At 32.4% G+C, this 21761-nt stretch overlaps 1 protein-coding gene across 19 annotated transcripts; it reads left to right on the top strand.

Moving 5' to 3' along the window:
- The first annotated feature begins 75 nt into the window (after positions 1-75).
- LOC143921134 (uncharacterized) lies at positions 76-21447 on the top strand. 19 transcript variants are annotated; one of them, XM_077444265.1, is made up of 18 exons: positions 76-273; positions 3651-3842; positions 3920-4292; positions 5429-5614; positions 6667-6811; positions 9006-9116; positions 9364-9474; positions 9706-9816; positions 10011-10121; positions 12201-12284; positions 14347-14517; positions 16651-16821; positions 17547-17717; positions 18934-19003; positions 19102-19263; positions 19383-19511; positions 19603-19814; positions 19889-21447. In XM_077444265.1, the coding sequence occupies exons 2-17, from the start codon at positions 3739-3741 to the stop codon at positions 19781-19783; spliced, it is 2391 nt and encodes a 796-aa protein (XP_077300391.1). In that variant the 5' UTR covers positions 76-273; positions 3651-3738; the 3' UTR covers positions 19784-19814; positions 19889-21447. The 19 variants fall into 19 exon arrangements, with proteins under 19 accessions (XP_077300391.1, XP_077300394.1, XP_077300393.1 ...); XM_077444266.1 differs by lacking the exon at positions 76-273 and adding an exon at positions 14170-14253 and having other exon boundaries at positions 3808-3842; positions 3938-4292; XM_077444268.1 differs by lacking the exons at positions 9364-9474; positions 9706-9816 and adding an exon at positions 14170-14253 and having other exon boundaries at positions 16648-16821.
- Positions 21448-21761: the final 314 nt, after the last annotated feature.

Raw genomic sequence — 21761 nt, 5'->3', positions numbered from 1 at the left:
CGCCCGTTTGAATTTGGCGGGCGGCCGCGATTGGTCGGCGAGGCGGCGGGGGGCGGAGCTGCGTGCGGTCGCCGCGCCGCCGCCATCTTGGTGGAGTCGCCGCGGGACGCCGGCCGTGCGCGGGGGACGCCAGCGCTTCCACTTCCACTCCACTCCACTCCACTCCACTCCGGGACGCTTCCTCTCGGAGGGCCTTCGCCCTTGCCTCGCCTCACCGCGCCTCGCCTCGACTCGACCCAGCGCTGCCCGACGCCGACGCCGACGCCACACACGGTAAACACTCTGACGGACGTTGCATTCGCTCGTCGCATCGCGCGCGCCATTTGTTCGTCGGAGCCTTCGCCCCGTCACCCCCCCCCCCCGCCCCCCACCCCTCCCTGCCCCCCGCGCCTCACGGGAAGCGCTTCGAATAGTCGCTTCAGCGACGCTCGAGGCGACGGCGAATCCGACGAAGCTGGCCGACTTCCCGTCGGCCACTTCCGCCCTTCCGTTTCCGCTTTTGTTTTTTATATACCGTTCGCTTTTTTTTATTTTTCATTTGTTTTCGTCGTCCGTGCGCTATGCCGTGTGGTTTTTTTTTTGTTGTTTTAGATTTTGAAATTGGCATTTTTCGCGTCGGTCGGCGGCGTCTTTCGAAGCGAGCTCGCCGAGTCGCTGATGAGTGTCGGTAAAATTCAATATTTCGATTGGCCATTTTATTGACGGGGGTGGTGTGGGTGGTGGGCGGTGGGTGGTGGGTGGGAATGGGGTTGGGGGTGGGTGGGTGGGTGGGTGTCCGTCCGGCCGCCGCCGCCGCTCCCTTCCTACTTCCGGTCGGCCGCCGACGCGAGAATTAAAATTTATCCCCGCGCGAACGTTTCGTCTCCCCCCCGAGTTGAAGTTCGCCGTGCCGACATTTTTCGTCTCGATTTTCGATCGCGGATCTACCGTAGCCGATGGCGATCGACCGTAGGCGATCGATCGCTTTGTGGCCTTTTTTTTATTATATCGTCGGTCTAATTTATGCGGCCGCTCGAAGCTATTTCCCGAAAACGGCCGATCTTCGCAACGATCAATTTGTATATCGCAGCCTATGTATATGACGCATTAACGAGAGCTCTTGAAGTCGAATTTAAATTTCCTCTGAGAGAATTTTAAAATTTCGATACGCGCGTCCGTACTAGCGATTGTTTAAATATGAATATCGTCAGTTGCGAATATATTTGACTAATGTAGAATTCGCACTGTCTACAATGAATACTATCGTAAGTTATGTAGAATCAGATATAGCACATTGTGCAAATAGTAAAAAAAAAATAGCACATTGTACAAATTTGTTTTCGCAAATTAAATGTCATTTTGGACTTATGGTCTCTTTTCTGAACGAAACGTAAGCTCCACCGCGAACTGCCCAAAACGGTGAAATTTAAGAAAATTACGAAAACAAAAGAAATTATTTCATTTTATTTATTTTGTTATTTTTTCAAATTTTAATTGTAAATGTATACACGTTAATTCAATTTTTATTAAAAATCTCATTCTTTGTTTTCAGAGTAAGTAGGAGTTCAACTACATAATGGTTTCAAAAAACTTCGATCGTAACTGCCAAATACGAATGAATTTTGCGATCGGAAAATGCTAACAAATTTACGAAATAGTTTGTATGTTTGCATATATACATATATCATTAACATTTTTTTTTTCGTCTTAAAAGTTATTATTTTAACGTGTGATTGAATTAAACTTGCTAATGTAACTATTTAAATTAACACTTATTAAACGTAGTTATTTTTATTTGTCGAATATAATTATTATTGATCTGTGTCCCTCGCGGTTGGTTAGTAATTTTGCATGTAATTTTGTTTTAAAATTTTGGAATTATAATTCAATATATCGTTTTTTAAAGCTTTTTATTAGTTTCACTTAGTTCATTATTTTTATATTACAAATTGATTGGAGTATCCCTAAGGAAAAATAATTTGAGAACAAAAGATTTCTTGGAAAGTTGTCCATTTCAATACTTTTCCAGTTAAAGAACTTAAAGTAACTTTCTGGGGAAGTACACATTTTAATCACTTGGGAAACTCTGAAAAATCATAAATTATGAAATCATCAAATTATATACATTTATATATTTATTACTTATATTTCCATTAGTAGTTTTAATATTTTTAATTTCCTTGCATTGTAGTATTTTTTGTTGAATTAATATTATGTAATTGCTTTTTTGTATAATTTTGAGCTTACTGTAATCACTAACTATTATTTTGTTTCTTTTTTATTATTATTGCCCTTTAATAAGGTAGTACGTGCACAAACACCAACATACATATAACAGTCGATCTCAAGTTAACACGAAACTTAATCTCACTAGTAAAAGTTACTAAGTATTTGTGTGTGTATGTGCGCGTGTTTCCAAGTTTCTTATATTATTTTGTATTTTTATGCACGCTTTTTTTGTATTATTTTTGTTTTATTTACTTTTTAATTTATTTATTAAATAATAAATGCCTTTTATATAAGACGTATCTGTTTCTTTTGCTTCCTTTTACACACCTGGTGATTTTATTATTTACATTCTCAACATATAACTAAACATAATTATTAATTTAATCTTTGTGTTTTATTTATTAATTTAACTGAGCACTGTTATTATTTCAGTAGTAAGAGTATGTATCGTTAGATGGTTTCTCGAAGTATACAAATATTAACTGGGATTGAAAATGAAACTTTGAGCTTATAAACAAACATCTACGATGTGTACTTTTATTCTGCACATTAATTTATTTATAAAGCGAAACACAGTATTTTGGAAATTATACTTTATTTACATGCACATTTCCTTTTAATGCTTATTAGATATTATTTTATTTGTATGTTGGTCTGTATAACTTTCATTTAGAACAATGACAATGTAATTATTAGAAACAACTATTATGTATATATCTGTATCAAAAGATATTTTTTTAAGTAGTATTAAAACAACTATGATAACTTGGTGATCAATTGATTTGTAATTTTGATTCTATGTACATACATATATAATTGTCATACTGGGAATGTACTCTGTTTACTTCAGCGATTATGAAATTTTTTCAAGTTACAAAGTTATGAAATTGCTATTCAATACCTGCAATTCGAATGCACAAGTTTTAAAGTTTCAACATTTCGAATTCAAGGTCATCTGTTTTGTTTGCTAACATATTTCAGCAACTCTACAAAGAAATTCCCAGTTTTGGATATTAAGATACAATCTGAAAATGTATCTGCCGAATTTCAATCAATTAATTTTATAAGTTCTTAAAATAAGTAAATAAGTTCCTGGACTTATGGGTTCCCGAAGATACACCATACATTTTTCGTAACATTGGAACTTTTTTAAAACTAACACCTGTTGGTCAATCATTTTGCTTACTAGAAAGTATGATACTAACATATAAAATATTACTCTCATTAGTTTCTTAATTTTTTGAGTGTGTAATGTGGGCTCGGTTTTTATTAATATTGTTCAGAATAGTTTTTGTATAATCAATTGAAATTGGCAGCTACTCTTTTTTTTAGACAGTTTAATACGGTGAGAAGTTTTTGAGACCATTATAAACATTACAAAGTATGCAAAATCATCGTCAATTGTCTTCAAGGTCTTAAAGAATATATTATATCTTTTCCAGGTGAATGGATAGGGCATAGTTATGCCCTGGCAGTCATGGTGTAAGCCAGGCATTCATCATTAGCTTTCCGGCCCATTGGGGCGTGGGGATGGGGGGTATGGCACGGGGGGTGGGGGTCCCCGTGCCACCCCCTGGTGACCTACTAGCCACCATTTCCATGTTCGAGCAGCAAATTAAATCTGAACCAATGGGGTAATTAAATATCCAATTATACATTTGAAAGTTGTAAAGCAACATTGTAGTTACTAATGGTCACACATCGGTTCCAGGTTCAACATGTTTCCTAGTTTTTATTCATCTCATCCACATGTGCACTCGGCTCCCCCAGCTGTTGTGCGCAGTGAAAACTCAAATCATGCCATCATCAATATCAATAGTCAGTCGCAACACCAGCAGCAACAACAGCAGCAGCAACATCAGCAACAGTTGCAACAGCAACAACAGTTACAGCAACAGCAATTGCAACAACAGCAACAGCAACAGCAGCAGCAACAACAACAACAACAACAGCAGCAGCAACAACAACAGCAACAGCAACAACAAGATCAATTAGACAATCAAGAGGATAGTAAAGACAGTTTAATCATTCAGCAACAAGTTGGCGTTATCGGTTCAAGTCAATCAGTTCAAGATGAAAGTGAAGTAAGTGATCCCCATTGTATGGAAAGTTTTGGGGTATTGTTCAAATATATAATCTGTCGACCATTCACATGCTTTTTTGAGACACTGGTATCTGTATATTTTGCGTACGAACTTTTCATATATTTTCTTTGTTGTTCTAAAACTACAGTAGCATAGACGGCATTGTAAGTTGAAGTATTGATTGAGAAGTAATAATTTCAAAAATTGTATGTATGAAAAGTCTGTCGTATAACTGTACGAGAGCTGATAAGTACTTTCATGTGTGTGATTTCCATTGATCAAATTTACTACTGCTTGAAATTTACGCTGTTAGTGATTGTTGTACACAACAAAAGATTCGCGGTTTGCATTGACGGTATATACCCGATTATATCTCGGGAGAGCTAATGTGGTGATTCAATTCCAATCGTCTGGAACGCTATTGTTCGAACTTGGAATGTCGTCGTTTTAGTCTGAAAGTCCTTTTATGAGCGCTAATTTCAGGTATTGGTAAAGTTTCATAGATGCAAATAACATAATATTATGTATTATTGTTTTATTTCTAACATTTAACCACAACATCATTACATGAGCTTTAACTTTCTATTCATAACTCGATCATAATAATTCATTTTCATTTGCCTCATACAAATCAATTTTTTATTTTTCGTAATATCGTACCATATGACGCAATTTCATGACCAAATTTTGTGTGCTAAGATCATTTATTAATTCAATCATTTTAAGAGTTATTTGTTTAATTTGTCTATTAATTTTATTATTTTAATTCAGGAGTGTGCAAAAAAAAATCAATAATAATTTAAAAACGTTGCACACTTCTGTTTTAATTAAATATAATAAATCACGTTATAAAAGCAGAAGTTTTCGTTTCGTACAGTACAATCAAATATTTGCTATTTATACAGTGGGTGCTGGCTATTCGAATGCTTTGACGAGCGAGAAGGTCTCGCATACCGTTTCTTCACAAGTCCCTATTTTGGTGAAGAAACGGTATTGTATTTAACATTTTATGTATAAATAAAATCTCAATATAACGAATCGATTGCACATTGAGGGTTCGTTATAAGGAGAGTGTAGATTATTACATATTTAGTAATGGTAGTTGATAAGTGTATATGTGATGTCCCTTGTTGTAGGGACTTGAGGTGGGTGGGTTGGGCACCGTGCAGACTAAGCTGGAGCTTGGGAGCGTGCTGCCAGGGGTGCCTCCGCCTCGATCCAAGCCTCAAGAGTGCAAACTTTGTGGCAAGATGCTCTCGTCAGCCTCCTCTTATTACGTTCACATGAAACTGCATTCAGGAGTCAAACCTTTTGCTTGCACGGTGAGATGATGTTACACTTTTGAAAGATAAACGTCGGTATATTTAGTATTTGTCAGCGTTCGTTTATCAGGGGAGAAATGCTCGTTTTACTGTTTTAATTTTTGTTTAGAAAACTCTCCTTATGAAATTTTCATCTCCGATAAGCGAGCGGTGATCAGTTTGAAATGTGTGTATGTGTGTGTGTGTGTGTTCATTTGTTCAAAATAAGATTGGGTTTGATTAAATAAATAAATGTAAATCTAGTTGAATTTATAAATGATAACTATTAGTTATTGTATTCAAAATTATCTTTATGAGGTTTGTTTGCTGAATTAATTTTGAAATGTTTTTGTGGTAATTGAGGAATTTTATATGAAGTAGTCGGCTGAATAGTGGTTTTGTAACATGTTAATGAATAATAAAAGAAAATAATTTAAAATCACGTTTCTATTGATTACTTCATTTGACGGTCAAATTGAAAATAAAACTGTCAGAATTTTTATCAATCTTTTAATCATTTAATAATTTGGTAAATATTTTTTCAAAATAAATAGTTGTGTTATATGTAGTTGAGATAAATAGTAAGACTTTGTTTTTTAAAACAATGATTATATTTTTTATATTGACCGTTTCAATGCCCCAATTATCATAGGCTCAGTTTTATAATAAAAACGGTTACAATTTGATCAACTGGTCAACTTCTGTTTAAAATTATTGTTAAATGTAAGAAATTTTTTAAATTACTGCACATGTCTTGATTATTATTTTTTTCTTTGTTTATAAATGATTGAAAATTAATATATTAACAAAATTTTGATTCCAAATTTTGGTCATGAAATTGCTTTTGATTTGGCTGGGATTTCAATAAAAAATTGTTATCATTTTGAATTTGGAGCTGGCGCTCCCGAATAGTTGGAAATGGTAAAAGGAGTGCTTGTCGCGTAGTTGGCTAGATTTTTAGTAGATATTACTTTTGTTTAATTCTTGCTTGGTGCAAGTTATCTTTGTTGTATATAATGAACTCTGAGCTTTACAAAAACTCGAATATAATTTTCAATATTGTATATTTTCAGGTGTGTGATGCGGCTTTTTGTCGTAAGCCTTATTTGGAAGTTCACATGAGAACCCATACTGGTGAACGCCCGTTTCAGTGTGAGCTTTGTCTCAAAAGATTCACACAAAAATCTAGTCTTAATACGCACAAGAGAGTACACACAGGTACGATTACATTTTTAGAATAAAAATAAGTATTTTGAAATTTTAATATGAAAAAAATTCCATTTATTTTTATATGTGAATAAAACACAGAAAAAGTTCAAAGCAGGGATGGCAAAAACTTGGCATATTAAGAGAATTTTTTCTATACTTTTAAATTAATTACAACACACCTCATATAGTTGATTTCTTAATGTATCTAATATCTATTCCATCTGCTATCCCTGATTGAAATATATATTAACTAAATAATGAAAATTAACAAAATTTAATATTGGTTTTTATATTTTACCATAATGATTGGTCGATGACCCTTACCACTAAGATTTGATTATTTAATGTATAATAATATATATATATATATATTATTTTATTTACTAATATTTATATATGATCGATTTAAGTCTTAATTTTATATATAATTTTGCTTATTATAAACTTATAAATTTAAGTTTACAATAAGCATGATGATGTTAAATTTTGAATATCTGAGTGATAAGGGTTTCTTCTGTTGCTGAAAATTTATTTTATTTGATCAATTTGTTTCTCGAAAGATATTTGGAATACGTAGTATTAATACGCGGTATATGTCATAACAATTTCATAGGGTTCTTGTATAGTTGTCGCGTGTAAAGAAGAAAATCCTATTGATTCGATTAAAGTATGATAATTTTTTTTCATATTGGCATTCCGTAACGTACACGAAACACAATACACATCTCCATACAAACACTCATACACACATGCGCACTAAAAATAAAATATTACAGTTCTGGCTAATGTATAAAAAAATCAAATATAATAAGAAGTGAATAAGAAATAAAAAAAATCGAATATGAAAACCAATATGATGTAATAATAGTATTAAATTGGACTTAGAATTATAATGATATTTATAATACTTCATCGTTCGATAGTGGAAAATGTATAAAATAGTAGTGGTTGTGATAGTGGGTGAATCTGTATTTGATTGTGATTTTTATATTGTATTGTAATTATACATGTTTGAGTCGTGGGCCCATCTTAAAAGCAATGAACTATTCAATTATGTGTTGTATATTTAGCCCTTTTCAATTACACAATGCTATTTTGATATTATCAATTAATTTTTGGGCTATTACTAACAATTATTACTCATCATATCACATGAATGCTTCAGGCATGTTTTCCGGCTAATGGGTTGCAATTCTCACACTTAGAATGGTGTAAATTTTTCTGACTGGAATATGGAATTAATTTATAATACTATCTTTTTTTTTGTGAATTTTTTAATAAATCTTTGTTACTTATGAGTTCAAATATTTGAAAGCGATGTAACTTCGTGCTTTTTATTTTGTCATCAATTCATACAAGAAAAAGCAAATAACTTAATATTTTAAATTCTTCTTTGTACGACTAATTATTGACAGATTTTATTGCTGAACTATGTATATTATATTTAACTTAATTTGAATTTGTTGAGAATCTTTTTTTACAATTTACAAACATTTTTTATTGATGGAACAAAATGAGTTTATATATCAATCTCAAAAATTTGTATATGAATTCATTTACAAAGTACTTAAGATTATAAGTATTATTTACATCACTGATTGGTAGGTAACCTTTCATTTATGTATTTCATATTTTAGGTTGCCAACCATTGATTTGTCTATTACTTTTTTTTTAAATATTTTGTACACAAAAAAAATTTTATTCTTTTTATATCTTTACATATCATGCTAGAGTTTGTATATATTTTTTAATGTATAGAATATTATACTATTATACCATTTCTGATCAAAATTGACATTTTGAAAATAGATTCTAATTTTTGTTATTGTCTCATCTTTTATTTTATTTTATAAGATGACATATATCTCATAAAAGTACTGTTATAAATTTATAATATTTTACTTAATTACTATGCTTGTGCTCGACAATAATACGTGAAATGATGAAAAATAATGTTATAATCTTATAAGTGAATAGTTTTTGGGTATTTTTTTTGCTAATTTTATTTTTCAATGACTAACTAGCATTGGATAGGGCTCATTGTTTGATTGAAGAATGAATGGATTTCTTTATTTTTTTAAATATAATTTTTAAATAAGAATGGATTTGTTTGTGCATGTTTTATGAGTGATTCAAATATGTGTTCAGCTGGTAAGAGTTTAGTGATTTTTTTCCATCCCCGTTGGCCGTGATCGGCTTATAGATGAGCACATGCGGGCTCTGCTGTTGAAGGACCGGCCTTACCAGTGCGACATCTGTCAGATGAGATTCACCCAGAGTTCCAGCCTCGGCCGCCACAAGAAAATACATACTGGTGGGTTGTTAAGCAACACATCCCTCCACCCCCTTTGTTCAATATTGTATTCTGAAAGGAAAATAACTTAAAGCTAAAACAATATAAATAAAATGCAAAGAAAAAGAGGGACACTTTTATTAGGATTAGTAAATTTTTTGAAGTTTTTTTTGTTTTAGTAGTTGAACTTTTTTCTTTTTTTTTTTTGGGGTTTATTTTGTATCATAGTAGTGTTGTCATTTTCATTTGCGGTGATGGTTTGGTTTAGAGGAACACAGGCGAGCGCTACTAGCCAAGGAACGCCCCTACCAATGTGACATCTGCTTTGTACGATTCACGCAGAAATCCAGCCTGGGTCGTCACGGAAAAATACATACTGGTGGGTTAAAATTCTAGCCTACAAGTGCATGATGAAAGATTACGAGGCAGTACGGTTGAATTTTGACAATAAATTAATAAAGAAATGAATAGTTTTTGAGTATAAATCAATTCCTCTTTTTTTTTTGAGCTATAAAAGTCATAGAGTAAGTGCAAGGGTTTCTTTTTCTGTTCTGTTCTGCTTTCTTTCATTGTACCGGTAATTTTTTGTTTGGTAATGTGTCCTTTATAGAGGAGCACAGGCGAGCTTTATTAGACAAAGTGCGTCCCTTCCAGTGCCACATCTGTTTTTTGCGGTTCACTCAGAAGTCCAGCCTCAACCGTCATGGAAAAGTTCATACGGGTAGGAATTTTCTATCTACACAACGTGTTCCATATCTAAGAGAGCATTGGTCGATCGATCTGTCGTGTTTTTTTTCTTTTTGTTGCCCGAGCGCGGACACTTGATGAAATTGATCCAAAACAAAAAAGAAAAAAGAAAAATTACTGTGTGCAATAATTTAGGAGGTTTGAGCAGTTGTTTTGTGTTAATTATAGAGGAACACATGCATTCGCTGATCAACAAAGTGCGTCCTTACCAATGCGACGTCTGTGACAAGCGTTTCACTCAGAAATCCAGCCTTGGCACCCACGCTCGCATTCACACCGGTGGGTTCATCCATATGCTCATTATCGTGTACCGGCTTGTGACTATTTTTTATTTTTATTTATTATTATTTTCTATTTGGTTTTGTTTTTTTTTATTCATAGAAAGAATTAAATCAAAATTAACTTTTCTTATTTCGTACAAATATATATATCTACTATATATATTATATTTTCTTTATTATATATTTATATTTATATTAAATTCTTTTCTATTTAAGTATCAATCTTAAAATTCAAACGTTTGGTGCCTTGCGGTGACGTGAATAGTTTTTGAGGGTGTATGGTTGTACATATATACATATATATCGGTGGTGGCCACGTGAGCATATTATATATTTCAATCATACATATATTCAACACCATCTATGAAACTAAATTAACCAATCAATATCTTATTCTGTGTATAGTTATAGTATCATTTTATATTAAGTCAAAAATTCTTTGTACTAAGATTATAACATTTTGATCTTTATTATTGGAAGATTACTCAGATTGAGGCCATCATGATATTATATTTTTTTAAAAAGAAAAATTGCATTTTAACACAATGGTGGCCGCTGACTCATATTTGTATCATGCTGGTTGCACAATGCTTAGTGGCCGCTGGTACATATATGATTTACGACTGCGCGAACTGTTTCAGTCTGCTGATATATTTTTGTATCTCGTTTGCGTCAATCGGTCGTGGCCGATGATACAATTATGTATCAGTGGACTGAAAAATATATTCGCGCAGTCGTGAATCATATATGTATCAGCGGCCAGTAAGCGTTGTGCACCCAACATGATACAAATATGAGTCAGCGGCCGCCATAGTGTTAAGTTAAATGACAAGTTAATTTATTTGAAAGAAGTACATATAAAATATGGACTAGATAAAAATATAAAATGGTTTATCAGACTCAAATCAACAGATGATTCATATCACAAGATTTTGCTGCTGAATATCTCGCATTTTTTAGTCTATGTATGATTTCACCAAATGCAACTTGTGATCATAAGCAGCCGGTGGCTTGAGTTTTATTTACCATAGGTTATTTCTAGAAGTAGACCTGTTTTAGGACTCGCTTCATTATGATGGCCTCAGTCAATAATGAGACATAATTTAATATTGGCTGTTTTAAAAATGAACATCTATTTTGTTTTATATGTAGTATAGAAGGTGTTGATATGTTTAATTTTTGCGATATTAAACAAATATACAATAAATTTATCCCTTGATCTTGAAAGAGAGACGTGCCTGGTTTTGTATCTTCTGTTTTATCAATCTTGAATATCGTATGACAAGTGTGATCGTGGAGTCGGCAATCCACCGCTATATATCATATAGAATACATACATTTATAGTGTGTGAATGTATTTTTATTTTTAATTTCGTGAATTGGATGTTTTTCTAGAATGGAATTAATTATGCTAGAATATGTATGTGTGATGTTTAGCTTTTTTTTTTTTAATTATTTGAGAATGCGCATGAAAATTTACTTATTTATGTATGTAACTAACACTTGACAGAACGATTAATTTTCATTTGTTCTATATATTTAATTACATATAGTTTTTTTTTGATTTATGTATTATTTTCTGAAAGACTACTTTAGAAGACATTTTATTTGATCCGTTCAAGGTTTTTTTTATTTAGTTATTATAATTACAATACTCAAAAACTATTCACAATGAAGCACACAAGCATGCAGCGGAGATTCCAATTTAATTTCAATGTATCTATTGAGAATAATGTATTATATTTTATTCTATTTATTTCTTCATCAATCGGTAATGGACGAATAATTCAATTTTTGAATTACGTATTTATTTGTATATAATTCTAATCAAGCGAGTCTATCTTTAATTGATGATAAATGGTTGTTTACTATATACACATAGTGATGATCTTATCTATTGATTTTTGAAGTTAGCTACTGTTTGCTTGAGAAATTCCATTTGATATGTTGCTTATTTCATCGGAACTGCGTTAGTGCTGTGTCCGATCATGTTATTCGTCCATCAAAGATTGATTATTGGGTCTGGTTGTGTGCCTGATGTGTAATATGGATGGGTTGCTGCTTGCATTATTTGCAGGAGAGCGCCCATTCCAGTGCACCGTCTGCCTCAAGTCCTTCACACAGAAATGTGCACTCAATTTGCACGAAAAGATACATTCGGGTTAGTAGCCCACATATAGTATGCACTAATAATTGCCTTCATCTATATATATAAATATAATATATTTATTTAGGAAATTATTTCAATACCTCAATGGCTTTCAACACTAATCAATATTAAACAAAAAGTTAATTGTTCAGTCTTCAAAGGTACTAATTTGGCTTTATTAATTTGGGCAATTGTATGTATTGAAATATTTAAAGGTATGTTTTTATTTTTATTTTTTTTGAATTGGTAAGTTTTGTATTTACATATATATTTATATAATTTTTAAATATCACTTAACATTGCTCAAATGTCCTTTGAAAATTTGTGAGCGATTGACTTTGTATTTCTTTGATATGATACCTTTTTTTGGTACGTTTAGTACGCAGATAATTTGCTGTAAATATTATCACTACTTTTTTATTAATAAAAAAGAAATTTAACCTTTGTAGTGCCATGTTGAATCGTTACATTTTGAGGCACAACTAAATTTTTTTATGTACGTATCGTGTGGCACTAAAATGGTTAATTTTGATTCGGTCTTGCATTGATGGTTTTATATTATTGGTTACGTCCTCAGTATCGGTGAAGCAAACCCTCGACCACTATCGATAATGATTAAACACACTTTTGATACGTTTTAGTTGCAAATAATAATCTGGGAAGAACAGCATCATGAGAATGTTTGGAATGATTTATGAGAGACGTTTAATAAATGTGTAAATGAATTTATAGTGGTCGTAGACAATTTGCTGGATAGTATTATCGGTCTTTTGTGTAAATTTTTATTGAACGTCTCTCGTCTTGGCACATGGAATGAACGACAGTTTATGTTTGTATTATTTGTGAGTACTTTTTCCAATCGAATACAAAATTTGAAGAACAGTTTGTCATTTCTATACATACATTTGTAGATATGTTGGTGTATCTTGGCATAAGTCTTTGACATGATTTATAAAGCATTGAAAATTAAACAATTTTTTAAAATATTTAATTATATAATATTAAAATTATATTAGAAAAAAAAATTCTTTTCATGAAAAAACTTCAAAACGTTTTCAGAAGAACCTTTTTCACATCGTAAAAACAATCATAAAAATTCAAATATATAAATTATCATTTAAAAATAAGGAATCAATACTCAATATTATTAATATCAAAATGTGCATACTTGTGATGTTTTCATATCACATGTATGTAGATTTAATATGAAAAAAAATATATTGATTCATTTCACAACTTAATGATGTCCTTACAATAAAGTCCTGATATCAGGACTCAAACTAGTAGCCGATTAAAGTTTTAAATAGAATTATTGCAAATACTCTTGACATGTCAGTGCGTGTGTTACAAATTTAACTTATAATCAGCAATTGGCATTTTTTTCTGAACTGACATCTCTAGAAGTAGGCTTGTATTGAATATCATCATTATATACAGTTATTGTTTTGCCAAGATACACTTGAGACATATTTTTGAAAAGAGTCGTAAGTTTTTCATCAATTTAATTATATATATTTAGACAATAGCAGTAGATTTTTATTACATTTGTAACATGTAGCAATTTTGAAATCGTTATACTAAAATCTTTTTTTTTCTATTTATCTTTAAAAATCAAGTTTAATTTTTTGACTACGCACATGCGCATGTGTACACAAACACACACACACACTCACACATTAATCCTAACAAAAAATTTATCTCAGTGTAAATATTTAAAATCAAACGTATTTCTTTATACAATAGTGGTGTTATGAGGTGTTATGCGTTACCGAGTCGTTTTTTGATTGCTCAATTTTTCGGGCTTTTTTCTAAATAAAAAAAATTCGAGTATCAAAAGCAAAAGCCATCAATTCATGTTTGAAACCTATCTCTCACACGCGCACGCACACGCATATAGGGGAGCGGCCCTACCAGTGCGAGATCTGCGTCAAGCGCTTCACGCAGAAATCCAGCCTAGAGGTGCACGTGAGGACGCACTCAGGTAGGTGCAAGCTCCGAATGCGAAATACCTTAGTGAAGTGTGTGCGGGCGCGGTGATTCTTGCTCTAATTCCAATTGTGTGGGGGGAGGGTAGTCCAGGGTAGGCCGTTCCAGTGTACCGCTTGTCCGGCCGCGTTCACCTGCAAACAGTACCTGGAGATACACAACCGCACGCACACCGGGGAGCGGCCGTACGAGTGTGATCTGTGCCTGAAGCGTTTCACCCAGAAATCGAGTCTCAACATCCACAAGCGGACGCATTCAAGTGAGTTGACACGTTTACGTCTGCGTGCTCCATCCGCACACCCTTTGATTTTACGTATATCGTATGATCGCCGTCGTTACGAGTCTTCGGTCTAAAATGCTGCCGATCACTCTTATTTCAATATTATCCCAGAAATCACTACTGTCATGTCATGTTCCTTCATATTAAACAATTTTTTTTTCGAAAACCTTACATATGTGAGCCGTTATTTGAAATTGGCAGAAGTCCAATTTTCAGTTCCAAAAACACGATTTCTTAACCTTTCCACCGCGTACGACTACTATACATGTCCTAGCGAACATGCCCTCAGCGCGCGAGACACGCATAGATGTCTTGGAAGTTCCAAACTGTATAAGAGCCGTCTATTGTGTTAAAATTTTATAACTTGGTTGAAAATATTACTAAATGTATATTTTACCAAATTCAATAGATGGCAGTAGTCAAAAAAAAATATATAGGTTGTAAAATTCAAAAAAATATTACAACCTATATTTATAGTCGAAAACGCGATAACAAAATCCGCAAAAAAGCAGCCGCGTACAGGGCATGTTCGCTAAATTTGGTGATGCGGGCAAAGGGTTAACGACTTAATTTACAAATCGTTATCACTTCTTTTAATTCGATATGTCCAGAATCTCGGAAAAACAGAATAAACGTATTACAGGCCACCAGTATTTTTTTTTTAAATATTGGTAAACGCAAAACATTATATTTAATGTTTTGCGAGATATTTCTTGAAATGAAGAAAAGTGGACTTATGTCACTATCAAATATAACGGCACGTATGTTGGCATGCAAAATAGATATAATCCAATATTTAAAAAAAATACTGGCAAAATATTACAAAATAATTTATCGATTTTTTATTATCATTCAATAACAGTCTTACTATGTATATTTATATCTATCTAATATATAATTTCGAAAGAGACTTTGTTTGGTTCGTAGAATCCGTGAGGTTCAATTTAATAAAAAATAAATTTAAATGAAATAAATCTTCAAATAAATTTATTCAAATGTTTAAGCGGTTTATATTATAAATACCGAGTGAAGCCAGGTAAAACCACTAGTGTACAATACATATGTAACATGAAATATGTGTATGTGCTCTATATATGTACATATGTTCATATTACTATATATAAAAGAATTTACTTATAATGTATAATATAGTAAAATGTTCCTTTTATAAGTCCAGGAACGTTATCGACAAGACAATTCAATGACTTATGTACATTTTAACATGGAAAACGAAATTACGGACTGTAATTGGATAAATATAGCCCTTGGTTAAATTTGAAAAACAAAATTTACTTTAATAAATAATTCAGTGTCCCTCTTTTATGCTTCTAGTTGGTAGTATTTTACATTGAAGACTCGGTACTTGCTTCTTTCGCTTGTTATTATATTTTTAATTTTATTTATTGTACTTGTATCTATATTCAATTTGATAATTATTTCGTTGAGTTGCATGTTTACATGTTCAAAAGGGGTGGTGGAATTGCACATTTTGGACTTTGCATATCGAGATTGTATATTTTCAAGGTTTTAATGATTTGTCACAGGTGGGTGGTAGGATTTGTTGCTGGTTTAATAATGCTATTTATACACATTGTGTTCAATAGAATATTATACGTCCCATTATTGATTTGTTGATGAATATTTAAGATGTCCACTAAACAGAATAGAAATTGTGTGTAAAATGTGTTATATAATGTTCTTTATAATATACAAATCTATGTATTAGACTTTAATTTGATTGAAACTGTATATTTTTTGTAAACGTTACTTGTTAAACACAATTTAAAAAAATTTACACCATGATAATTTTTTTATTGAAACTACGTTTTACAATCTACGATTCAGTTGTATTTGTTTTCAGCTTATTCAGTACTATAGCTGAACATTTCAGAAGTCCTAAATGTGTTACATTTTAGTGTAACGTACTACAATCTATATTCCATTCAACGTATTCTAACTTTACTTGGATGTATTATAGAGTTTATTATGAATGTTTTTGTATACATTTTTGAATATATACGTGTGGGCTACATTCGTTAGAAAATGATTCACTTTAAAGCCTTTCGCTCACATTGAAATTCATTTTTATTATTTTCTTCCCACCACAAGCAGTTCAAGGCAGACCGTTTCAATGTCTCCAATGTCCGGCAGCGTTCACGTGCAAACAATATTTGGAAATACACAATCGGACGCACACCGGCGAACGGCCATACCAATGCGACGTGTGTCTGAAAAGATTCGCCCAAAAGTCTACGCTCAACATTCACAAAAGAACGCACACAGGTACATATAATATAAATACGAGATGATCAAAAAATACGGTGAACGTATACGCATTTCGAGCTGGTATAATTAGATTTTTTCTACGTTTGGACAATCAGCGATATACTTCATTCCAACGGTCTTGCCATCTTCGAAGCTGCTCTAAAAATCTTTTTCCGGTAACGCTTTGTCGTGGTCACTTGGATCTCCGGAAACAAGTTCAAATTAATTAAATTTTTTCCAAAGTATTGTATTACATTATTCTTTTCTGCTAGATAGAGTATGTCGTCAAAATTATCACACGATTTATGATTTAGAATTGGTTTTTAATCAATTGAACTAGTGTCTTTGGATTAGTTAGTTTTCATCATCAGATTGGTTTGGAAATCTTTCAAACAAGTTTTATGACATGTATATATGGTAACACTGGAACCTTTATTGGTTTGGTTATTAGTTTTATAAATGCGTAGTGCATGCATTCACCGTATTTTTTGATCACAGCTCGTACGTGTCGATTTATTTGTTATTACATTAAGTACAATGAGAATAATCCAATTTTCACATTTAGTCAGAGTCAACTTTCTGGACAATGCTCATGCTTTTTGGTTCTTTGTTTTTTTTTCTTTTTGATATGATTTTCATTTAATATACGAAAAAAAAACAGTTTGTATTGTATGAATATGAAACTTAGAAACACAGAGCTAGAAAATAAACGTTGTTTGTTTGTGGTTTGAAATCGTCAACAGTCCAGGGCAGACCGTTCCAATGCCTGCAGTGTCCAGCGGCGTTCACTTGCAAGCCTTACCTGGAGATACACATACGAACGCACACAGGAGAGCGGCCTTATCAATGTGACCTTTGTCTGAAGCGATTTGCCCAGAAGTCAACACTCAACATCCACAAGCGAATTCACACCGGTATGCTTAACTAACACTTCAGACACATCATCATATTTTAATTTTGTTATTTTTATTATTAGTTCTTTAATTTATTGTATGTATGCTTGTCAGTGTGTATGCGTGTATTGTCCAGAAAGACAGATTACTTTTATTCATATTTTATTTTATATATTATATTTACCATGTGTTATAAAATACATATATTGATGATATCATATTATTGCCGACTTCTGGACACGTAGTGATAAATAATTTTCATTCAGGAGCCAAAAAATATATTGGTAAATGTAATGTTTTGTAAGTGTTTGATATTGGATTATTCTTATTAGTCTATAATTCGTTGATAGTGACCGTTTAGGCAGGTCCTCTCGGCTTAGAAAACATATGTAGACTAAAACATCATATACATATATAATATTATAAAGCTCAGGGCCAACGAAAGGGGGGGGGGGGGGAAGCTGGGGGTAAAGTTCCAGGGCCCTGACTACTCAAGGGACCCCATATCGGGATATTCGACTAATCGATATTGATATTTTATATTATTCTATGTACATAAAAATACATATATTTATTTAATGCTAAATAAACGTTCATTATTTTTCAATCCACGCATTCTTTGTGCCATGTGAAATCGTACCTATTATATCATACTTTCTTATTCCATTATTTAAAATAAAGGAGGTATGTAAAAAATAACCAACATATAGGTATTTTTCTAATAGTTCTGATATATTTTTCGCATATTAAAAATATATCTATAAGATCTAGTTTTTTTAGTTTGTCATAGGGCCCGAAATTCTTTTTCCAGGGCCCGGGATCTCTCTCGGTGGCCTTGATAATGCTCGATATGAGAACTGTGCATGTATTAGAGGCGTACTAAAAATACAGAGACATTAAGGTTGTGAGTTATACGTTCATAGCTTATACATCAATATATGCACATGTAAGCACTTATATTGGCACAGCCTTTGGAGTTGGAGATGATCTGTAGCTCTATCGAGATGGGCTTGATCGGATTTCAAAAAGTAATCTGTCAAATTTTCAAACGTTTCTGCAAATATTGGGTCATGTCAAGATAGCTACTATTAAAATATTAATTGATTCAATTGAATAGTCTGTAAATATTTTGGTTGGTGTTTCCAGTATTAATTTTACACTATCTTAGAATAATTTATTTTGATAATGTGTGAAACTTATTTTCTATATTAATATGTATTTGATTATTTTGCTGTAGGTGAGCGTCCGTATGCATGCGACATTTGTCAGAAAAGATTTGCAGTCAAGAGTTACGTCACGGCACACAGGTCATACTGATTTTTTTTTTCCAATACATACCCATGTATATAATATGTAATATAAATAAATTCCAGTGTTGAAATAATTATTTTGTTTTTTATTCTAGGTGGTCACACGTTGCAGAAAAGCCTTTAACTTGTGACCGTTGTTCGATGACGTTCACGTCCAAGTCTCAATTTGCAATACACATTCGCACACACACAGGCGGTCAATGTTTTGAGTGCAGTGTCTGCGGGCGAACCTTCATGAGAGATAGTTACCTGATCAGGTATTTAATATTGAACAGCTAATTTTTTAATATAGAGTATAGTGATCAGACAGAAAGCAAGTAGCTTTTCTTGCTACATATTTGATGGTCATCAAAAAATGTTTATTTCGTATTTTCAGACATCATAATAGAGTGCATCGAGAAAATCATAGCAATGTCTCAGCGAACAGCATCACTCCCATCAACAGTGTCGCTACTAATACAAACACATCGAGCGCTTTCGATTCGCCTGGCGTTTGCGATTTAAGGTTTTTTTTTTTATCGATTTGTTATTTTTTGTTTTTATTTTGAAAATGTTAATTAATATATTATTCTGAATTTTCATTTAATTCGTTATAGTTTTGTACCGATGGTGAATCGTTATGTGACGGGTATCACTGCTGGAATGACATCCCAGGGAACTCAAGTGTCACTGCAGGATACGTTAATTCAACCTAAGTCACATCCACTATCACCTTCATCCATAGGCTCGCCACCGCCTCCTCATACTCCAACTCCGGGTCCACCGCAATCCATGTAGCAGCCATATCTATGCATAAGTTCAACTCATAGTCAGTATGATTTTAAGTTTATTTTATATAAATGTGTTTGTGTTAGTGTATTAATTTTTCAAAATTTCTTGCAGGTATATAACTGACATTCATCATTATCATACACGGTTGCAAATTCAGCAATGTGATTATTAATGTTATCACAGTTATATTGTGATTGAAATACTTTTTAGAAATGAAACAAAGATACAAATATGTGATTAAAAAACTCCAAAGCTGCACGATTTTTACGTTGTGCTGTCTTTCGGGGCTGGAAATAATAGTGTCCCTTTTATTTAAAATTTGTTTCGAAGATTTGGTTTTCTTTTAATTTAGGTTGTACATTTTTTGGGTAGTATTGTGAATTTTTTTTGCCGCATTTAGTTTGCATTTTAATACTATTAATTCTTTTGATAATAGTGTATTTTTACACACATTTTTGAATGATCCTAATAATTTTGCACTTTTCAATTTTTATTTTCGGTGAGATTAATTCGCAATGCTGCTGTATTTGTATACTAACTTGACGGAAATACATTCTTGCATACATTTTCACACACAAACACATGTATTCACAAAAAGTACGACTATTTATAATAACATAGTTTAAATTATATTAAAAATGTATACCAGAAAGATCAGATAGTAATCAAAACACTAAAACTCTAAGACGCATCAAATGGACAGCACAATTTTGCTAATTAATAATCACTATTTGTAAGTAGTAGATGTAAGGTATGTTTTTACGTTGAATGATTATATATTATATATTGTAATAATCTCACTTTTTAGGTGTGTTTTGTTTACTATTACATTAAAAAACTGTTTTATACACCTAACCATGTGCATTATAAGAAAGAGGCAGTCTTCCAATTTCACATCGCCTCGTTCGACAAATTTGTATGATATATATATATATATTTATATATGTGTGCATTTTGTAATTTAAAATTGCGATATATGTTAAAGTTTTAACGTCGTCTTTCTAATCAACGCCTGTATATTCGATAACGTCAGTATTATGTATTTTTTCTTTTTCGTGTTTGTTTTTCATTTATTAACTATTTTTCAAATGTTCTCTACATATAAATATGCGTTTTAGTATACTCTTAGAAAATAATTGATGAAATGCCTCTTTAAGGATAAGAAATTTCGATGGTGGTGCGTCCATGGGCTGCGTCATTGTTTTGAAGGTGTTCTTTCAAACTGTTGCGACCGTCACTCTTTTGGTTGAAGCCATTTAAATGTATATATGAATGGTGTTGTATACCATGCCCATGTATTTTTTAATACTACTTTATCAGTTTTAGTTGCAATGGTACATACGAAGCATGCAGCGAAAAAATGACGTAACACATTTTACATTCTGTATGATGAGGATGAATAAAGATGCCTTGCTTTTAGAGTTTCTAAAATGTATTTTGGTTATGTCACTTTTCTGCTGTTTGCTTAATATACATATTAATATATATTTTTAAATATTGCTATTGCAGCTTACTTCGCCTAAAAAACAAACTAACGTCGTTTATATATGCATGATCTCATTCGTGATCAATGGATTGATGGTGTAGTCAAAACAGCTTGAACTTTTACCTTTTTTTATTTTGTGTATTTTTTTGGTTTTTAAATGTGCTAGGAGTGTTTTTTGTATGTCAAAAAAAGAAAAAAGAAATTAACGTTGACTGATGCATATTGAGAGAGAGCGAGAGAGAGAAAGCGATTTTTAAAAATTAAGGAAGCCTATTTCGGATGAATGCGGAGAGCCAAAATATTTTTTTTGTTTGGCCAAGAAGAGAAAACAGTTAGTTTTAAATATATCCAAAACAGACTATTAGAGTTTAAGAGTGAATCATGAAAAATAAAAAAATAATATTCGCGTGAGCAAGACTAACCAACATACGTGACTATATACATATATGCGTACTTATTTATTTTCTATTGCATTAGAGAGTACTAATCTATCAATAA

The sequence above is a fragment of the Arctopsyche grandis genome, chromosome 13 (assembly GCF_051622035.1).
Source record: "Arctopsyche grandis isolate Sample6627 chromosome 13, ASM5162203v2, whole genome shotgun sequence".
NCBI classification, from domain to species: domain Eukaryota; kingdom Metazoa; phylum Arthropoda; class Insecta; order Trichoptera; family Hydropsychidae; genus Arctopsyche; species Arctopsyche grandis.
The sequence above is the reverse complement of the archived record's forward strand: the minus strand, read 5'-3'. Positions and strand labels throughout refer to the sequence as shown.

What these genes read in the sequence shown, in the direction of transcription:
- LOC143921134 (XM_077444265.1), top strand. Translation starts at nt 3,739, where the DNA reads ATGGGGGGTATGGCACGGGGGGTGGGGGTCCCCGTGCCACCCCCTGGT. An exon ending in AGAGATAGTTACCTGATCAG is followed by an intron (nt 19,264 to 19,382) that starts GTATTTAATATT and finishes TCGTATTTTCAG; the next exon opens with ACATCATAATAGAGTGCATC. An exon ending in CCTGGCGTTTGCGATTTAAG is followed by an intron (nt 19,512 to 19,602) that starts GTTTTTTTTTTT and finishes AATTCGTTATAG; the next exon opens with TTTTGTACCGATGGTGAATC.